Source organism: Agelaius phoeniceus, chromosome 5 (assembly GCF_051311805.1).
Source record: "Agelaius phoeniceus isolate bAgePho1 chromosome 5, bAgePho1.hap1, whole genome shotgun sequence".
In the NCBI taxonomy this organism is placed as follows: domain Eukaryota; kingdom Metazoa; phylum Chordata; class Aves; order Passeriformes; family Icteridae; genus Agelaius; species Agelaius phoeniceus.
Window position 1 is genome coordinate 38,985,721 of NC_135269.1, and position 21,958 is coordinate 39,007,678.

The 21,958-nt window shown below is 39.5% G+C and overlaps 1 protein-coding gene across 1 annotated transcript; it reads right to left on the bottom strand.

The window, feature by feature from the left end:
• Positions 1-3,510: 3,510 nt before the first annotated feature.
• On the bottom strand, positions 3,511-8,932 carry YEATS4 (YEATS domain containing 4). Its single transcript, XM_054631741.2, has 7 exons — positions 8,776-8,932; positions 8,554-8,673; positions 7,917-7,983; positions 7,732-7,826; positions 6,233-6,325; positions 6,061-6,148; positions 3,511-4,094 (listed from the first exon to the last, which is right to left on the bottom strand). Exons 1-7 carry the CDS (start codon positions 8,824-8,826, stop codon positions 3,925-3,927), a joined length of 684 nt encoding a protein of 227 aa, XP_054487716.1. The 5' UTR covers positions 8,827-8,932; the 3' UTR covers positions 3,511-3,924.
• Positions 8,933-21,958: the final 13,026 nt, after the last annotated feature.

Genomic DNA, 21,958 nt, shown 5'->3' on the forward strand with positions numbered 1-21,958 from the left:
ACACCAGAGATTTGTATTTTGAAAGCTCCTTCCCTTCCCAAATGGAGAAAAATTTTAAACACTCACGCTTTATTTTGTGCTTCCTGGCAAGGCACACTTGATTTGTTGACAAGGCTGCTGAACAGTTCTTTAACATGCAAGAGATCATTTGGTCATCTCTACAGAAACAAATACAGGTGTTCTCATCAGATGAGCAAGTCTCAAAGCAAGTGAGATTAACCAAAGACGTCAAGACCTACTAAAATTGTAGTAATTAAACTGTTGTAGTGACTGGAGAATATTTTGGGCATACCTGCCACCTGGTGTTTGGAAAACATCATGTCTGAAAACAACCTGAAAATCTCTTAAATCTGAATTCTCATTAAGACATAAACACGTATTGATGTATTTTATATGGATGAAATACATAAGCAGCAAAAGGTTGGTGTAATTACCAGCATCTGTCTAAAAAGAAAATGAAGACAGTGCTTTAATGTTTCTTCCAGCTCCATCTCTACTGACTACAGAAATTCTTTAACTGGACCTACATATCTCCTGTCAGATAATGGCACCTCTGGTGAGAAACATCCTGGGCAACAGCCTTATAGTACTTCACAGTCTGACTGTAAACTACAGCATGCCAAACCCAAAGAACTGACTTATATGAGATGGAGCTAGGTAAGAAAAGGACTAGTGATATATAGTACTGGGTACTGAGTAATGAATCATTGTCTGAAATTACTGTGATGAGTATTAATTTGTCTTATCTAAAACATTTAAAATGCCCAAGTCTTTATAGTGGAAGTGGCAATGACACTAATAGTTTTGCATACTTGATATTGATGCTCACTGGTAAAACTCAAAACAATAAGCATGTAAACTGAGATAAACCATGTTTATCTTTACCTAGCAAAAGGTTACTTCAAGTGGTGGCTAAAGCTTTAGTGCAGACAACTGAACAAATCACTGTGCAATTCAGTGATACCAAACTGTACTTATAGCACATTGAGATTTTTGTCTCCTCCTCTGCAAAGCAAGATTTAAACACAACTGTGTTTCCCAATGATAACTCAGGATGAAGCCACAGTCTAAGGTCAGTCTCAGCAATATAAACAGCATTTAAGTTTGCACCCTGGCAAGCACAAACTGGAACTATTTTTCTGGAATCACATCTTTGTAGGGCTGCCAAAAATGAAGCCAAGTGTAGCATTTGGGTTTGTCTTTTTCTTCAAGGCAATGGAGGTCAAATGCAACTGTGTCCTGAGGTGCCCCACTCCATTTCAGTTCTAATGACTTTGAAAATGACACGCACTAGAAGATCCACACTGTAAATTTACTGTGTACACACACACTCCCGGCTGTTTGCATCAATAACTTTTAACTGCAGTGCACATGGGAACAAACAACCTCTCAACTAGCTGAGATCCATGTAGCTCTTGAGGATGGCCTGTGCACGGCCAGGAGCTGGATTCAATCCCTGTGGGTCCCATCCAACTCAGGACACTCTGTCACTGAGTCTATGATTAATTGTCATTAACTTCTCCCAGAATTTAGTTACTGTCTAATACAGGGCTCAGTTGCTTTCTCAGCACCTGAAAAAAGTGTTTTCTAATGAAAACACAGATCCTAACATGGAACTTCGTAAAGCAGAACGTGCTCTTCCTGTCGTCTATTGACTGACTACTCAGCAGACAGCTGTGTTAGCAAATTAGAACTATTTTCTTATTTTTGAGAGAGGAGTCTAATGACTCTTCTAGGATCTTTGCAGAGAGTGCAAAGGAGAAGAAAAAAAATACAAAAAGTTGAAAGAAAAACTGAAGAAAAAAAGACCACTAACTCCAAACAGAAATTACATCAGTGGTCTAGTATGCTGATGGCTACTAGCAGTGGAGCCAAGATCATTGCTTCTGTATCCTAGGAAACTAAGATGTTTATTGGATGTAAACAAACAAAAAAATATATTTCAGGCTCCCACAAAGAGTTGGATTCAAAAGGTACATCTCCATTATTTTTTGGTCAGTTCAAGTCTTTTTGAGCAGACCTGTTCATGTTAGTCACAGCTCCTGCAGAATCTCTTTAATATTCCATTTGAGTTGGTCATCATTACTATTATTTTAACTGACAAATATGAAAATAATAATGTTGTATACACCAAAAATTGTGCTTTCCATTCCCATTTTTATTTCAGCATGCACAACATACTGTGGCTCATGCAAGTCTTATTCTCAGTGCACAGCTCTGAAAATGGCACTCTTCTTCAGCTGCTGCTTAAAAGGAAATTGGCTACTGAATAAAGAAACCAAAGCACTTAGGTAGCCAAAAATTGACAAATTTGGCTATTCTTCACTGCTAGGAAGGATCTGTCTGGATACCACAGTACAAGCTGCTCCTCAACCTATGTGTATTCACAGTACCATAAACCAAGTATGCCAAGTAGCTGTTCCTAATGAAAACCCTAAGTCTACATACTGAGTGATGAAACTTTCACCTTAACAAGCCATGTAAAAGCCCATCAATCATCAGTTGTTTCAAATATGAAGAAAGGAGTGCTTTGTTCTAAAAGGATTGATGAGATCATGTAGATTTTAGGGGAAACACTTGCAAGTGACTTAAGAATTATGTGGCAAGGCTTTGGTAGTGAGGGGGCTATAGGGGTGGCTTCTGTGAGGAGCTGCCAGAAGCTTCCCCTGTGTCCACCAGAGCCAATGTAACACAGCTCCAGGATGGACCTGCCATGGCCAAGGCTGAGCCCAACAGGTGGCTGATTTAAAAAGGGAGAAAAAAAACCTGCTTGGGCAGGGGGAAGAGGAGCAGAGAGAGTGAGAATGTGTGAGGAACAGCCCTGCAGGCACATGAGGAAGGAGATGCTCCAGGTGCTGGAGCCGAGATCCACCTGCAGCCTGCAGAAGAGCTCACACCAGAGCAAAGGGATGCTCAAAGGAGACTGTAATCCCGTGGGAAGCCTGCATTGGACTGGCTCCTGTGGCCCCTTGGAAAGGAGCCCACACTGGTACAGGTTTGCTGGCAGGACTTGTGACCCCATGAGGGACTTCATGCTTTGTGAAGAAATGCAGCCTGTGAGCAGCTCTCCAACTGGAGGAATTAATGGAAGACTGTCTCTTGTGGGAGGGACACCAGGCTGGAACAGGGAAGAGTGAGAGGAGGAAGTGGCAGAGACAATATTTGATGAAGTGAGTGTAGTACAGTACAAATATGAAACAAAATCCTACAAAACAGTACTGGAATAATTTGCTGCTTCTGAGCATAGTCTGTAGCATTGATGCATTTGTATGTGTTAAAGCAGCTTTGGGGCTAGAAACTCTTACCTGTGGATATACAAGTTATTTAAAATCCTGTTTTCAGAAAGTTTCCATTGTGCTGGTAAAGAGAGACATGCCAAAAATCACTGTAACCAGACTTAAATAACTTGCATACCTTTGTATTTCAACCTCTGCCTGAAATCAGAGTTTGCTACTTACAGTAGCTTACTTACAGATGTTGAAGCCCACAGCTGGACAGAGACAAAAAACATTAAAATAAAAACTGCATATTTTATTTTTAGCTTTAAAGATGCATGTCTAAACAATCAGTAGAAAAAAAAAGTAAAAAAAGTAAACACCAGCATTTTGTAAAATCACATTGAACTAATACAAGACTTAATACAAAGTTTTCATACACGACTCAAATGCAGTTTTCAAAAAAAAAGTAGTCTGGTCTTCAAGACCACTTCCACTTGAAAAAAATCGTTAAGTACCCACAGATTTTAACTATAAAACAAGGATACATTCTTTCTTCTTTCTTCCATTTTTGGAGTTGATTGCCACAAACTTCAATCATTTGCCAGTGAAATTCTCATAGTCTCAGTTACAGAACTGAAGAGAACTCATACAATGCCATGACTGAAGTCTTTCCATTTTCAGTACACACTCAAGTCAGCACAACTTGTCACATATCCTTAGACTGATCATCTTCTTCAAGTTTTCTGATTTCATTCTTTAAACAGTTGATGGTTTCACGACTTGCTTTTAGTCTTTCTTTAAGCTCAGCAATTTCAAAACTAGTCTTCTTTTTAGCAGCTTCAAGCTTCTCCCTGGTTTTCACTTCAAGATCTGCAACTGTGGCAGTTGATAAAGAAAAAATATGTATTTTAAGTGCCATGAAATTTGCCTTTTTTTTTTTTAACTGAAACAGTAATTTGGATAGCATTTGTCCTGAAAGAAAAAAATCTGTTACTATTAGCTTTAGAAATTCAATGCTTGTAATCAAAATGGTATCCACATAAGAATCTGGATTTAAAAAAAAAAAGTTTGTTTTGCAGCCTCATTCATCCCTCAGCCCATCAGTTTTGCACATAGCTATACAATTAATAAAATAATTTTCTACATATTTTTTTTTAAAGATTAGGTGAAGAAAATATAATCTGACATGGTGACAGCAAATACATGGGAAATTACAGAGAACTATGAATACGTGGTGCCCAGTGACAGCACGCAAGGCCACAGGCACAAACCAAAACATGGGAGATTCCCTGTGAACATCAGGAAACTTTTCCTGTGGAAGTGACCAAGTGGTGGCACAGGTTGCCCAGAAAGGTTGTGGAATCCCCATCATTGGACGCATTTAGAAGCCATCTGGATACAGTCCTGGGGAGCCAGCTGTAGGTGGCCCTGCTAGGGCAGGGGATGGATATGATGCACCCAGAGGTCGTTTCAAGCCTCTACCATTCTGTGTTTCCTTCTCCATGTAACTGTAATCATTTTCTATCTCTCACTGGAGTTTAATTCTACAGATCTGAAAGTTTCAGTTATGCTGCCCTGCTTATCTGACATCACGTACCTATTTTTTACTATTTTTACATTAACAAGTTTTAGGACAAAGATGGTAAAGCCAACAAGTCCATGAAGGCTGTGGAATTCACTCATATCCCATACATTACATAGCTATGGGCAGTGGTAAATATTATCTGCTTCATTAGCACATTTTAAGGAAGTCTTTATACAAAGAAACCACACTGAAAGTTTCTACCTATTGTCTGGAGAAATATCCAAAAATTTTAAATGAAAAAAGTTTAAATTTGGATGTTTTTATCCATCATATTATTAAACATTTTCTAAACAAAAACTGTAACATGTAACAATAACAAAAATCCACCTCAAGACTGGCTGAACTGAGGCAGGAAATACAAGTGGCTCACATATCCACAGAGCTAAGCAGACATAAGACAAATAGGAACCCTAACTTTGAAGAGCTTCAAATTCATAATCACTCGCCATTCTTAGCTCTGCTGGCCAAAAACGACATGACATTTGTTGTTGGGTGAACAAAAGGCCAGGTGGGGTGGACTGCAATGGATTAATGTTTGTAATTAATAGGGCAGGATTTTGGCTCAATAAATACTACATCTTCTACTCTCAGAAAGCAAATAACAGATGAAATATAGATGATCAGAACAGAAATAAACACTAAACGCATTACAACTTATGAACCAATGGATCTTCAATTTAGTTTCCTTAGTTCCTTTAATAATTTTGCTTATATTTGGAAATAAATTGGATAAAAAGAACACAAAAACCATTACACTGTACTTAAGAAGTATGTTTGAAATTACCTACATACATAGTTAAAGAAGTAGAAGGGAAAAAAGAGCTTTCAGACACTACTCTTTATCCACAAAGAGTTGCTGTTTTGACTTAAACATCACTAACTGTTCTGTACTTCAGGCCTTCAAGTGTGACCTTTGCTTGCAGTGCTGAACAGAACTGTACCATAAGATGGCCTTCATTTATCCTCTGTTTTAATTCATTTCAAAGATGTCAGAGTAGGTATAGTTCATGCCATCACTCTTCATACCAAGTAATTCCTAATTCCTTTTTTTTAGAGCCATAGGGATAAGAAAATCTTAAAGTTTTCAGGTAAGTATTACTACCCTTGCAAAAGCTGAAGTTAAATTTAATGCAAAATTACCATCTTTTTGCAGCATCCAAATCCGTTGTACTGTTACAGCCCCCCCGAAAAATACATTAAAAGCAAATCAAACTATTGTTATTTCTAAAGTTTAAAATATTTTAATTTTCAACTTACACTCTGTTTCATGTTTATAAGCACCTAGTGTTAGTTGACGAGACGTTGTTAACAGCTGCTGCATCATTGCAGTAGGATCTTGAAATATCTAATGAAGGAGAAAAATACATGGTATATGGTATCACTAATACTCTTCAAAATAAAGTGAGGATTACAATAAAAATGTTCATACCATTTCATCATAGAATTCAGAAACTACAGTTTTCTTCCCCAGGATGGCATTGGTATCCGACTGAAAAAGCTTCAGCAAGTGATATAAAGTTACCTATTCAAAAGACAGAATTTTATTAGCTTAAAAATTGTAGCGAAATAAAAAACTTGTTCTACATATCAACAAGTAGTATTTGTTCCTACAAAGTAACTGTATAAGATTTAAAAATGTTTTAGGAATGCAAATATAAATGTCATATAGCTTCAGCAGAGTTACTTTGAATTTAACATTAACTTTTAAAACATGCCAACTATCTAAAGGCCTCTTGAGACTAAAAATATCTGGGAATTTAGGACTGGTATATAAAAAATACTAATACCACCATTTCCAAATGGGTGATTTAATTCAAACTGACTTTCTCAATTAGTCAGTTAGAAAGTGTTTTCTGTGACCTTATCCTCTATTCTTGAGAAAACGAAGCACCAGGGAGGCTGTGAATTGCTTTTCACTGAAATCTCTCTTTCTGGGGTTACTCTTCCATCCCTGCACTGCAAATGGCAGGGTGGGGAGAGGACTGGAACTCTCTGTGCAGCCCTGAGGAGCCACTGACCACCTGGCCTGGGAAGGGCACACACAGCCCACGCTTCTCCCCTTCCACAAACAGGCCCAGGAGCCATGGTGCAACAGAGCAGTACCTGACTTCCTTTGGGACCTCCTGGAAAGGAAGAATGTGACAGGCTCCCAAACAGCCTTCCAAGAACAGCAGCAAAGAAAAAACACCCAACCAACCTTAGGAGAGCTTGGTCAAGCTGTGAATGGAATTAATAAAAGTCAGGGTGCTACCGAGCCCAACAGCACGGGAAACCCATTGTGACCAATCGCCACATATTCCAGGAAAACATGAAATTCAGTTTCACTCTCATTCAGCAAAAAATGGATCAAAAAAAGGATTGTTCATGTGACAGAAGGAACTCAATCCTTCCCGAAATAAACATCCTTTTCCCTAAAATAGAGTAATCAAGTTTCCTACTAGATCTGAATAAACAAACCTACAAGATATGGCTAAAACACAGGAATGGAAGAAAGAAATTAATTTCAGCACTTTACGCAACTACAGAGGTTTTTAACCTGGTCTTCTTAGGCAGAGATTTATGCTAGTATAGTAGCCCTGCTGCTTTTTGACTGATTTTGATCTGACAGAAAAAATAAAAATTAAAATACTTAAATATCCTAGAACTTGGAAGCTCTGTGGAAGAGAAATCCTCAGTGTGTGCTCAACCCAGGTAAGGTGCAATATGTGGTCACATGTTAGTAAATGTCAGAAAAGCCAAGCACAGGAAAAGCAGTCATGAATACCAGGAGTGTAGCACAGAAAGAAGAAAATGTGACCAATCCTTAGAATAATTTTCTACAAGAAGAGACTTTTATTACAGTGAGACTTATTTTGTCCAGCAATTTCCTAGAGCTGTCGGCCACCATAGTTAATTATTTAAGCTTTGTTAAAAGTTCAATGTACTTACAGGTCTTTCATTTGGATCAATGAAAAATATCTTAATGATTATTTCAAATTCACCCCAGCCTGTTTCGGTGATTTCATATGGTGGTTTGGTAACAACTGCAATAGGCAACACAGAAGTGTTAATACCATGATAAAGCTGGAACAAAAGCCCAATTCTAGGAACAACTGCTGAAATGCAAAACCCACCTCTTAAAGGATTACCGTAGCTTTCATGCAACTTGAATTGAATTTTTTTCACATATGCAGACATGTCCTAAAACAGAAACATTGTTATTTCTGATTATTATTATTTCAGCACACCAAGCTACTATTCAGTCATCTATCCTATGTGCCTACATTCCTTCTGATTTTAAATACTATTTCTTCTGACTTTAAGCACAGAAGGAAAGCAAAGCGGTAAATCGAAAAATTAGTTCTTGCACACAGTTCTCTTTTATTTAGTTTCATCCCCATGAATGTTCTCCAGTCTTCCCCTACACTGGAAATATCACTCAAAAAAACATAAACGAAGCATGCCTTTCCCACGGTTTTCCTTTTTGGAAACCCACCAGCCTCTCTATTTTCTTAGCTTACAGCCAAAGACCCTCCTGCCCTTTCCTCTAATCCCGGCTTTTCAAACCCCCAAGTCCCGGTGCTGCTCGGCAGGAAAAGATCTCTAACATCACGGAGCGCAACCCTTACCCCAAGGCCATCACCACTAAGCCATGACCCAGGTGCCACATCCACAGGCGTTTTGCACATTTCCGTGGATGGCAGTTCCCGGTTTCCTAGCCCGCCTGTTCCAAAGCCGCACCAGGCTTTCGGGGAAGCGGCTCTGCCGTACCTCGTTCCGGTACGGCTTCACATACACCGTCCACTGGTGAGTGTGACCATCCTCCTCTCTCTTCTTCCCAAAATACCGCGCGACATTGCCGTACACGATCGGCTTCACGATGGTAACGCCCTAAAGAAAGGAGCACAAGCGGACAGAGCGCGTTCAGAGAGGCGCTGCCGTACCGCGCCGCCCCCCCCGGCCCGAGTCCCGCCGCGGCCGCCGAGGCCGCACCTTCACCCTGCCGCCGGAGTCAGGCCCGAACTCTGCCATTCTCTTGAACATATTGCCCGGGGGCGCCGCCCGCCGCCGCCGCCGCCCGCGCCCGCCCCGTCCGGCCCCGCCGCCGCTCCCGCCGCCGCCGCCGCCCCGCGACCGCCATCCCCCGCGGCTTCCGGGGCGGGGCCGCGCCGCTGCCGCCGCCGGCCGGGGCGCAACGGAGCGCCCGGGAGCGGGCCCCAGCTGCGCCGCGGGAAAGGCACGCGTCCATGGACGGGACCCCAAAGGGCGCCCCGGTTCCACGCCCTGCACAGGGACACCTTCCGCTACACCGGGGTGCTCAAAGCCTCCTCCAGCCTGGTCTTGGAACGCTGCCAGTGATGGGGCATCCACGGCTGCCCCAGCAACCTTTTCCAGTGCCTCAGCACCCTCACAAGGAAGAATTTCTTCCCAATATCAATTTAAAATCTGTCCTCTTTCAGTTTTAAAGTCATTCCCCTCGGCCTGCCACTACATGCCTTTGTAAGAAGTTCCCCTCCAGCTCTCTCACAGGCCCCCCATAGGTAGTGGAAGTCTTGCTCCGAGGCCTCCTCCAGGCTGGCCCCAGCTCTCGGAGATGACTCTGAGGGGGTTGTTTCTTTGTGGAGCTGCTCCGTGCCTCAGCTGCACCCTCTGGTCAGCCCAGCTCTGTCCCTGTGATGGACTGGAGAGCTCGGAGGACTCCTCTGGAGAGCAGCAGCCAGACCCTGCCTGCAAACCATTTTCCAGAGCATCCCCCGGCCCCTCCCGTGGCCATCCAATGCCTGTGACAGGCTGGGACTCCTGGCAGACAAGAACACAGTGAACATCCTGCTTAACCCTCTCTCAGAAGGTAAAATTTCCTACCCTCTTGCTTGTACGAACTAGATTGTGTGAACAGCACTGCTCAGCTCTGAAATGTTACAGCTGTTTTCATTAAAGCAAGTTGGCAAGACTGGCAGCTGGGCCAGTCTTTGACAAGTGCTCAAGCTCTGTCTTCAAAGAAAAATTTTCTGAGGTTAATCTAACTTCTAATTAATAATTGGCTTCTGTGGAAGACTCTTTATTCCAATAACAAGATGAACAAGAGGGGGAATGGTGCAGTTCCTGATCTAAAGAAACCTTTTCCTCTCGACCATTTCTGCTTTAGTTTTTAAAGACAGAGGAGTAACCAACCTTTGTTAATCTGTCAGAAAGAGAACGGTATTTAAGAGCATCAAAAACTCCATCAGAAGCTATCATACAAACCCTGTTAAGACCCCATCTGGAAAAGAGTGCACTTTTCAGTTAAAAGTCTGTACTAAAATGGGTTGGGTTGGGAGGAGCCTTAAAGACCATCTCGTTCTCGTGCTCGTCCCTACTGTGGGCACAGACACCTTCCACCAGAGCAGTCTGCTCAGAGTCCCATGCACCTTGGCCTTGAACACTTCCAGGGGTGTTACCAGAACTTCTCTGGGTAACTCATTCCAGTACCTTACCACCCTCATAGCAGAAAATTTCTTAATATCTAGTGTATTATCTCCTCTTACAGGGAAAAAAAAAAAACTGAAAGGCTAATACACAAGAACAGGGCAAATTGGTGTCAACACCATGTGCCCTAAAGAAGGCTAGAACCTCCTTAAACAAATTTGTCAAAATAAATGTAGAGAAAATATTAACTAGCTGTTGCAAATGCCTTAGGGGATTGGGAGTTAACAAGGGAAATAACAAGAGGGCAAGCAGTATCAGCACAAAAATCAGATTAATATAAACTAGCCAAGAAACAACTCAGGCAGCAATTTGCTTTTGTAACCCCTGGAGCATGGGAGGAGCAGGATACTCGTCCTGTAAGAAGTGCAGGAGCTAACACCCCAGACAGACCCTATGAAGTTTTAAGATAAAGTATGGAAGAAGTTAAATGATGCAGATGCCTGTCCCAGGACAAGACTGAGCTTCATATCTTAGGCAGCATTTTCCAGTCTTTCTTGCTATTTTGCTTTCTTGTGTGGCCTTGCAATGGAAGGCTGAAACACACCCACACCATTCCCAACCTATTTTTCCTATAAGTATGGCCAATCATAGAGATATAGGTTGATTGAAATAATTAAATTCCTTTTTTAAACCTGATACAAAGATTTGTTCACCAAAAGAATGGTTAATGGATTTATTATCTAAACATTCACAGGCTTGAATGTTATTACCAAGATGGAAGCATATTTGAGAAAAGAAGTGGCAGAACTGGAGAAACTGGCACTGGACATGTACTCTGTGGCAACTGAAATGAAGGAAATCATCTCAAATGCAGAAAGCTTCAACACACTCACTGAATTTCAGAGTCACATTGGGACTATGGAGGGAAAACCTTTGTTGGAACATGTGGAATGAGAAGAATCTGCATAACAAAATGACATAAGAAAGACTGGAAATGGATGGGATTGTTTGAACTAGACCACGTTAGGCAGGTTCCTGGCTGTAGCAAAGGGCTGGCAGCACCCTGAAGAATCTAAATGCTGAAATCCACTTCTAGCAACCTGTTTTTGGGAGCTGCTGGACATAACGTGCCACCATGCTGTAACTGTTGAGCCCAACCTGTGTCCAAGTGTGCAGCTTAGGTGAAGATTTTTCATATGCCACTGTTGTGAAAGGAAAGAGCCACATACCAGGAGCTGGCTGCTCCTCAGAACTGAGCTCTTTACCTGCCAGCTGTGCAGATGGCACACACAACACTGTGATACTGGCATACACAACAAATAAATAAAGAACAACTTCCAACTCCAGATTCTCAGCAAAATTACCAGCTTCCTTGGCATCTTTACCCAGGTCATGTCATTCCAAGATTTAATTCCAAAATTGTGAGGTTTAATTTTCCTTTTTCTTTTTTTCTTTTTTTTTCAAGTTCAAAAGAGATGGCTACATTTTTATTCTTTGTAAGGGGATTACATACAATCTCACAGGAGTTGACCTTGCAGAAGTGTCACGTGAGACTTTCCTCAAACTTCTTCCAATCCTGGAAAGGACAAACTGTGTGGGCAAAGAGGCCACCTGTCCCAAGGATCAAGTGCAGCTAGAGGTAGCACAAACCTGGCTCCAGCAAGGAATGCTATACCATCATCTTTCTCACTAACCCTGTTTTAACAGACTATTAATTTAATTTGATGGTAACGTGGTTTTGGCAAGTTGCTACTTTTCCCTCTAAATAAAGTTGCATTTTTAGAAACCTTCCCTTCTTCAGTAATGTACCCAAGCGCCCCACAGTTAAAAATTTGAACTAGCTATTGCTGTAATTATAACCCAAAAAAAGGAGACGATTATGTAGAGGTTTAAATTTTTTTTCTAAATTCTTTTTGCGTAAAAGGCATAAAACTAGTTTTAAATATGATAAATTACTTAACTAAATGGAACAGGCAGGGGATAACCAGGAATTAAGAGGGCACAGTAGGAATCCTACATGACAAGATAAGTTTGTTTTCTGAAGTATCATACTGTTACCACTGTGAAATTAACAACAGAAAAATTTTCCTGGACTCCTGCTGAGATGGAAGCCAGCAAGCAGATAGTTTTTAATCTCATAGAGAATTTATACTTACATAGAGAGGCTCAAAATGCAGCTTTTAAGAGCTGCTGATAAAACATTGGCCTTCTCTGACATTTTTTATTCAAAGTACTTTATGTACTCAAAAAAAGAACCCACCAAACAACTTAGACATTATTTTTAACAGTATCTTCTGCAGGGTTCTGTTAGTCATTCCACACTATTCACCATTTTCAATACCCTTACACTACAGGTCTAGGGGAAAGTAGGGGCTATGCTTCATCTTGCAAAGAATCCAGTCTAAATCACTTTCAGGAAAGTGAGAACTGCAGTTTTAATTACATAAAGGCTCCAATTAACTTTTTGAGGTGGGAGCCCAAGTTCCTTACAGCTTTACCCATGAATAAGGATTCTGTTTGGCATGAATGGTCTCCTTTTCTATCCCCTCCCACCAGTGTGGAGCTGTAACACATCCAAGCAGAGCCATATATTTTTTAAGAGAAGCACAGGCTGCAGATAGTAAAAGGTGGCAAGGGTAGCTGCCTGTCGAAAGAAGTAAATGGCTACAGGGAAATGGGACACCAGCAAGCCTCAGAAATCAGTTTTAAGTATAAGAGCAACCATTCTGAAATGCAGCAGCTCCAGAGAGCTCACTGCTCCTTCAGAGGCAAATGCTGCCTGCTCCACAGGGGAATCCACCCATCTTCAGAAGGGTTTTAGAGGTGCATTCCACTACAGGCAACATTTTATCTCCCTGTGTGGACAGTATCTTTTCCCTGTGTCTTAGCACCAAAGAAAGGTTTCTAAGCCTTCAAGTATTTCAGTACCAGTGTATCATATAGGGAAACACACACAGGAAATTTAAAAACAGTGCACTCAAAAGGCATTCAGACAATAAACAAGGATTTGGATTTTTTCATGAGATGTCAAGGCAAGGAAAATAGAGGTTGTTCATTTTGTGGAAAAGGGGAGTAAAAAGTGACGGCTATCTTCTTAAATTTAGGACAGTTGAGGATTACTACACCTGGTTCTGCTGACAATGCAGACACAATTAAAGAGATTATTAATTAAGTGAATAGAAGTGGTTTTTTTGTTGCCACTAGATGGCAGAAAGAGCCCTTTTACACTCTTTGATCACATCTACACCATTTTCAACATACCCTTACAGGACACCTAGGGGCCTATCTTCACCACTAAGATGCTGGATAAAAGAAAAAATCTACTCAATGACTGCCAGTGCTAAGTAGATTAAAGCAGTTTTGAAAAAAATGTTCAGCAATATATAATTTTTAAAACCATCTGTTTACACTGGGTCCTTTCTGTAAAGCTGAGAAGCCTTGTTTGCAAAGAAATTAATTTTATTTCCCACTTACACCAAGTGCACAGGATTTACAAGACTTCCAGCAGTCTGATGGGAAGCAAAGTGCTAAAAATTTTCTGCAAATTGTTCACAAGAGATGCATAAACAGGTTCAGATTGAATTAATTGAAAGGAATAGCAATCTTCTATCTGCAGCAAAGAGCTGTTTCTACTGGGCTGCATTTGTTTTTCACACTCTCTTGAGGAACAGAAAGAATGGAGAAAAAAGCTAGCAAATTATTGATCAGTTCCTTGAACACCATACACTTTTATGCTTCAGCATTAGGAGCATGAGCTGATCTGCATCTGTTTTCCATAATATTACACATTATGTTACAGTGTCACTTCTCTGATTCACTTCAGGCTCAAACAGTAATTAAAAATCTGTCCAGCAGAAGAGCTGAACTGCACCAGCCCTTCACCCTCACTCATCCCAAGGACAGCACCGCATCTCTCAAGCTTGCAACATCCTTGACAAATGTGCTTCATTCCCCAGCTGTCACTCCACAGCACAGCTTCTGCACCTTTCACAAAACCCTCCTTTCTCCCCCAGGGGAAGAAAGGAAATATATTCCCACCTTGCTCTCACTTTGGTCTCTGTTGTCTCTTTTGTACATCTCCCAGCAAGTTACTTTTCCTGGACGCAGAGCAGGCTTATCATCTTCCCATTCCCAGCCATTTACTTACATTTTATAGAAGCCATCACTTGTTTTTGTATCTTCCAAGAGATAAAATAGCTAAAAATTCAATGTGACAGGTAAGTTTTCCTCCTTATGCAGTTCCAGTTCATCTGTCCATCTATTGTGTAACAAAGTCTCCTGAGCAGCTGCAGCCTTACCTATACTCATAGAACATGAACATGCATTAAGTCATAAATTCTTCACTATGTCTGGAGTAATCTCTGTTGTTAGTCAAGATACATGCAGAAAGTAGTATCATGCTTTAAGAACTTTAGGATGTGCTAAAGCCATTGTCAGAAGTGTTGAGTGTGCAGACTACATTCCTTTAACAAATTTGCTATGCTGACCAGGAGGTTATCTTTACAAAAATGCTAACTGGGCAAAACTTTCTCAACTGACTACTTTATATCTATGATACTGCAGGCCTTCCAGGGGACTCAGCTAAATCCCAATGCAAAACAGAGGTCCTGGCCCCAAAATTATTAAACCGGTTTTTCCTCACCTTGTGTGTTGTGATTTGTTTTAGTCCAGAATTTCAGGGTACACACACTCTGGTGCCTGCACCCGAACTTCATGTAATAATGTTTGTAAAAAAGGCATCTTTGTGATCATGAACTACACACATACCTCTGTCTTCCTTTACTCAGTCTGCACTGGACAAACATACCTTTTCTAGCTTCATAGACTTCGCTCTGCTTATCTGGGTGTTTGATTTGCTTTCTGCTGCTCCTCTCTTTTGCAGCTTACCATTTTTCCTGGACAAGCTGCAGTATTATTAAACTGTCTGAATGATGAACCAGAAGAAAATTAAAAGACAAAGAACAGCACTAATACTCCAAACCTGAGCATCTCTTTCCAGCCCAAACAAGGGTTAAAAAACACTTCCAACTCCTTGCTCAGTGCCTGCTTTCCTGAAGGTGCTCAAGATGTCTCACTTCCATAGAGACAAGCTTTTAAAACTAAAGCCTCTCTCTGATCAGTAACTCCTGTACTGACAGTAAATAAAGCAAAATGCCAGCTTTGCAAGAGAAGAAACTTCAGTAGTGCTTTCAGTGAGGCTGGTGCAGAAGAGGCACAGCAGCAAAAGGGCAGACTTCTTTCTGTAAAAACATCTGGAGAACTCAGCTGTCCCACTGCCTGGGATGCAAAACCCTCAGCAGGTATGCACAGGAACTGCAGAGCTTCCTCACAGAAAATGTTTCTACAGTCCAGTAGTCTCCCTTCAAATGCTTTAAGTGTAACAACAGAAGGCTCACAGAACTATTTTAGGCTCCCCTGCCAAACCTCACAAATGCCTTCCACCTCCCTCTCCTCCCCACATAACTAACAGTCAATATAAGGGCCACACAGTGAGGTTACTCTGCTAACTGCAGCCATGTTCAGGAACAGGTTTATCCTGGTGTGGATGATTTTGGGTTTTTGGCATTTTTATTTTGTTTCCAACTGTCAGAGGAGGTAACAGATGGGAAGAATTAGCTCTCTTTGCTGAGGTGGCAAAGAGGAGGCTTCTGCACCAGATTCCACATTGCTAAGAATTGGGGACTCTCCAGTCCGAGAGAAACAAGCAAGGACAATAATCTGAAGCCTGGATTCCACCAGGATCTCTCCCTCCAGCTCACTGAGGTCTCTGGGACTTTCAATCTGCAGCAGTTATTAAGAAGATCCTGAAAGAGGTTGGAGGCAAGGTTCTTACAATTAGAATTAATTAAGCAAGAACATTTTCCTAGTCAGCATTATCAAATTATTTCTATATCTACAACTCAAAGGATATTTTCCCTAGAGAACTCTCATGGAAGAAAACAAACCCCATACTTGTTACATTACTTTCCCATTCTCCAATACCATTTCAAAGCATACCTTGATGGTCCTGTGTCCTGGTAAGTTGACCTATGCTTGAACACCTCCACAACGAATTCATCCACGTACTACTGAATCCTCACTTTGTTTATCTTAGAGTATACATCCCATGTTTTGGGGGACAGGATGCTTTACACTTGTCACACATTTCAGCAATTGGAACTGCTGAACACCCTAACCTGGAGGAAAATTGCAGGAAGATACTTTCAAAATCAAGAGTTCACAATGATTTCCCCCTCTGCTCTTAATCCAGAAGAAAGCCTGGAGTCCCCTAACCCCACCAGCCACAGCCCAACACCATTTCCATCTCTGTCCAAATTTTCACATGGTCAATGAAACCAGGCTACAACACATAATCACATTAAGAACTCAGGTTGTTACGGTGAATTCTGACACAGTACAGTAAACTCAGTGGCCAAGCTGGCTTTGCCATCCTATGGTTTGCTATTTGGACAAATAATGTCTGAGTCCTTTCGAGCAAGTGAATGCTCTTTCCATTACTGCAGGTTTGGAGCACTGCCCCAAGAAATTCAGGTTAATTTTCTAATGAACATTTTGTTTTCTCTTAAGAGACCTGTACAGTTCCACATGGGGTTTAAATACAGTCATGAACGCTGTGTTCTTCCAAGCCAATTAGATTAAATTTTTGACTGTTTTTTTGAAACTCTGATTTTTTTCTGACAGGAACACCAGCGTTCTCACATAATCTTACCACTGTCAAATGGCAGAGGGTCATCACATGCCAAAGGTGGAGCCAACAGCACAGAAAATGATACCAGTAATCTAAGATGGTACAATGGATCTAGCTTGTTTTGTGCCAGAGTGAATGAGCTTCATTACGAATTATGGAAGTTCATCACTAGAATGGCACAGTATGGCAATGCATGTGGCTTTGTGTTTGTAACACAGTGATGTGTTTTATGTAACAGAATGTTCTGCTTTAGCAGTTCAAATATTTGCCCATGTAACCCCAGTATCAAGAGTAGTTTTAAATCATCAGAGGATGGTTACTGTCACTAGTACCAAACCAGTATTTTGCATGAAATGAGCTGACAGCAATTCAACCTGCCATACAGCTGTTTTACAGCTGCTGTGTTTAACACTCACATGCTCTGTAATGATTTGCCAGGTTAAGTCAAAGCAAGAAACCAGATTAAAAAGAGAAAGTCCACAGCTCCAAATATTACTATACTGATGTTTGAGTCTGAAAATGTAACTTTAAGATACTGAAATTGCTTTATGTACATGCTTATTTTATCCCCTTTAGTTAACAGACTTCATGTGGGGGCACTGTATTTTACATAAAAATAAGGTTAGCTTAAAAAAAAAGTCTGCACTACTCACTGGTTGTAAACTCTGCAAAAAGTCCAAATAAGGATAAGAGCTAGTATAAACTATTTCTAGATTCAGAAGTAATTACAGCACAGAATCTAGCTGTAAGTATCTTAGAATGTCCACCCTCCAAGTTTTAATGTCTGAAAATTTGATAAGTCTGGCAATAATGAGAATTGTGAAGAAATTAGACAAGCTGAAATGAAGACAGACAAAAGTATTTTTTAATATAAAAATGGTCTTTATTTCTTCAATACAAGGTAAACTACTATTGCAGTTTAAGACCAACACAAAAGTTGGACAGCAAATTGCTTAACAGTCTCCTAAAGGCTGAAAAAAAGAAACCTATGAAAGCTAAAAGTTGTGCAATATTTCAAGTATAACATCTAAAAAAATGTAATTATCCCTAAATTTACAGATTATTTAAGTACCTCTGCTGAAAATGTATTGAAATCCACATTTGCTAGGATACCATCTTACCTTGCAGAGAAATAAAGGTCTCCAAAAACTGCAGTATTCAACAGACTCTTTGGCCTGCCAGCATCAGGGAACTGTTTGCTATATATATAAAATCCTTTGGAGTCAGGCATCCATTTCCTTACATTTTGCATTGCAATTCTGCATTCCACCTTGGACAACCCCCCTCCTGTATTTCAAACCATTTCTTGAATATTTACTCATATATTCTTGTGCAAAGCAGGAACCAGGAAACAGAATGGTACAGGAAGACAATACAGCCTTTTGTTTAGAAAGTCAGCAGTGCTGGTAATCATCATAAAAATGTTAGAGTTTACCAAATAGGAATGTATTTCACCTTCAAAACACTTGGCTTTTTTTTTTTTCCTTTCTTTATTATTTTAAAAAAGGACAACTGCAGTAGTAAGGAATATGAATTTGCAACCACTTATATTTATAAAAGCACACACATTCCTCATTTTCTTACATCTGAAGATCAAAGGAATGTCTGTTTCATAATGTGATAATAATATGCACAGTTTAAAATATTTTCTATTACAAAATACTGTGTACAAGAGGGTGAGGCTGAAGTCTATTGAATATACTCTAAAGTGTTATTACTGAAATGATGTAAAAATCACATTACATGGTATGAATAGATAGGAATTTTTACAACTTAAATGCTCCATTCCATCAGGATCAAAAGTATATGTTTACTATTTTCAAGAGACTTCTGTAAAATTAGTGTATTTTGACGATTTAAGCACAGGCATATGCATCATCCCAGAACCCATTGCAATCACTGGGGCTACAGAAAGGGTTCATGAATTAACAAACGTATTATATATAAAATGGAATAAGGAGCTTTATTGTATTTTGTCCAACATGAGGGAAAACAAATCCCACACAAACATCAAACTGATGAGCTTCTATACCTCAAACTGCTCCTTAGTAAATTTAGCCTCTATAGCTAAATGGAAATCTAAAAATACATGGGATGTCAGACCTTAATAGGGCATGGGGAAGAAAGGGGAGGAAGGCAAAACAAGTACAAAACCAAAAAAACCCCAACTCACCACCCCCATCCACCCCAAGCTAGTCTGAAGTATTAATTGCAAGGCAACATAATTGCAAGAGACAGTATTTCTGCATAAACATCATGATTCATCAGCATGGTGCAACCACTATGTTCAAGACCTGTGCAGTCAATTGCCAAAATAATTTGAATCTCAACTGAATCCACATTGCTGCTTTTCTATATTACAATCCTTATTTTGGAAAGAATTCAAATTAATTCATATTTTTATATGGACACTGACCTGCACTTTCCTTCTCTAAAATATTGAAGGGTTTATATTTCAATGCAGAAGCAATTTAGTGTCTCAGATCTCTGAAGAGTACCAGTCCTAAACATGCATGGTTTATATTTAAATCTACACAATTGACAGTATCTTAACGAGCATTGTATTAGGAAATTTAAGGCTGTATCTCAGTTCACACAAGAACCAAAGACAATTTTAACAGGTTATGTATAAAATTCTGTAAATAAAAATGGGAGCAATGTCTGTTTAACCTGTACACAAAGAGCAAGTGGATAAGGAAAGAAAATCAGGAATTAAGTATTTCTACAAAGAATGCCATGTATTTTACTAGAAACACAGATGACAAGTATATACAACATTTAAATCTCCAATTATCCACATACAACTAGGAAAAAAAACATTTACAAGGGTTTGGGTATGCAACTAAACAATCAGGTAAAAAATACAGTTAGAAAAACTAAGCCTCACCAATTTCAAAGGAACAAAACCAGAAAGTACTCAGTCCATAAAGAAAAAAGCTAATGTCTAAATTTAATAAAAGTATCTTGTTTAACACAAAAAACAACAGCTATCCAAGCTTATAAGCCACACTGTAAATAAAAATCTGAAGTTCTGACAAACATTTTCCAAAATGCCATCAGAACAAAAAATATTGGCACAGAAAGCAAAAAAGAAATGAGGGGGGAAAAAAAAGACTGTACAGTTTCCAAAATGCTATGTTCTTCTTCTTAAGTACTTTGACCTGTCAAAATGCATAATCCTGTAAAAATTTTACTTTAAAAAAACCACCCTCTACTTCTAAAAAATGAACCACCAAAACAAGTTCTGTTGGTAAAGCACCACCACCCCTAAGTCACTACTTGTTAGTTTTGTCTTTCAAGATAAAGGACATAGCCTTAAGATAATATTTTCAATGTTACTTATAAACTCAATATTTGAAAAAAATTAAGTATTTCCTCAGAGATTATTTCATCCTTTCATCAGCAAAAGGAAATGAAATACAATTGAATGAATATTAAACAGCAGTAGCCATCATGGCATCACCACCATTCAGCAAGTTTCTAAACTCCCATTTCCTGCACGTGTACAGGAAATTGCAGGAACCTTTAGTAAACCAAGACTTGGTAAAAATTCTACTACAGATCCAGTTACACATGATGTACATTAGGCATATTCCTTTTTGGTGTTTATCAGGGTCTTTGGATTTTTTCTGTACATTTTTTTTCTTTTTTATAAAAAAAAAAATCTAACAAAGGAAGCTCACTACAACAAGAGAGTATTACCTAAAATGCAACACAGTACATTTATCGGTTAAAACTAAATCTGGAGAACAGGCAGAAATAATGGGCTTCATACAGGGATCTCATCTCTCAGGTCACAATGGTCATTCTGTTTAACTTACATTATTTACCCCCTGCTATTCTCTCCCTGCTATTTCCATTGCCAGCAATGGAAATATGTGAATGAGAAATGACAATCTATGTAAAAAGAGCAACAGTCTCAAATCTATTTCAATGTGGACTAAAATATCAGTTCCTACATAAAATGCTTGTAACGTTACTTTTTTTTATTTTAAAATTTCATATATCTACGCAATGGAACATTACTTACCTGCTGCTTTTCCAGTATTAGCTATTCCCCATTTAACTGCTACAGGCAGGTAATTTCTTCCTTAAAGTTATTACACACAGTAGTAAACAATGTTTTTAAGTAAAGAAAACGAAGTTACAACAGTACTGTTTGTAACCAATACCTATTCACAAAAAAAGCAAGAAGTGATTCATGACTTGCTTGACACAACTTTCAGTTTTACAAAATATTTAAAGGCAGGTTTCATTTTCAAACAGGATTAAACAAACACGTGAAATATCTTCTCAGAAGCAAATAGTTCAATTAACACCAGTGATCCCATGTGTGAGGAACTGAGGTACACAGTTTAAGCAAAAAAGAAAAAGGGGCGAGTCTGAAGTCCAACAGCATCAACCTGGCTGCAGGAAACCTGGTTCAATAGTAGGTGCCAAAAATATTAGAGCATTTCAGGCTTATGCAAAACTTTAGCAGTTGCACAAGCTACTGGTCCCAACTCAGTAAAGCATAAAAATCACTCACATATGCAAATACAACACTTAAAGCATATGTTTACATTTCTTGAAATCTATGAAATATAAGCACATGCTTTATACGCTCTGGAAAACCAAACAGATTTAAATGCTTTCCTGAACAGGGTAACATTTTAAGTCAGCTGTAAAATCTTCAAAACTGGTAAAAAAGAAATCAAGAGGCTTCTAAGAGTTGCCTCTTAAAGCCATCTGAGGTCTTGAAACTTAACTTAAAACATTAAGTGCAGCTATTTGAACAAGTGACAACTCCAAGAGTGTGTCTGTTACATAACGTTTTACAACAGACTAAAAGTGAGCCTTTGTGCAAGGCTGACTGAAAAGAAGCTTTTGCAGCTTTTATGAAATTTGCTTGCATTTGACACTTGATGAAATTTAAAACAAATTCTTTAATTTGACGCCCACTTTCACTGAGTGCTCCAATAATTTGTTTTTAGGTAAATTTACAAAACCTCATCTGACAAATTTAATCAGTGCCATTTTTTGCTAAAGACATTTAAAATATTGCCCACTGGTGAACAAGGACATACAAATGTACCTTCTCTT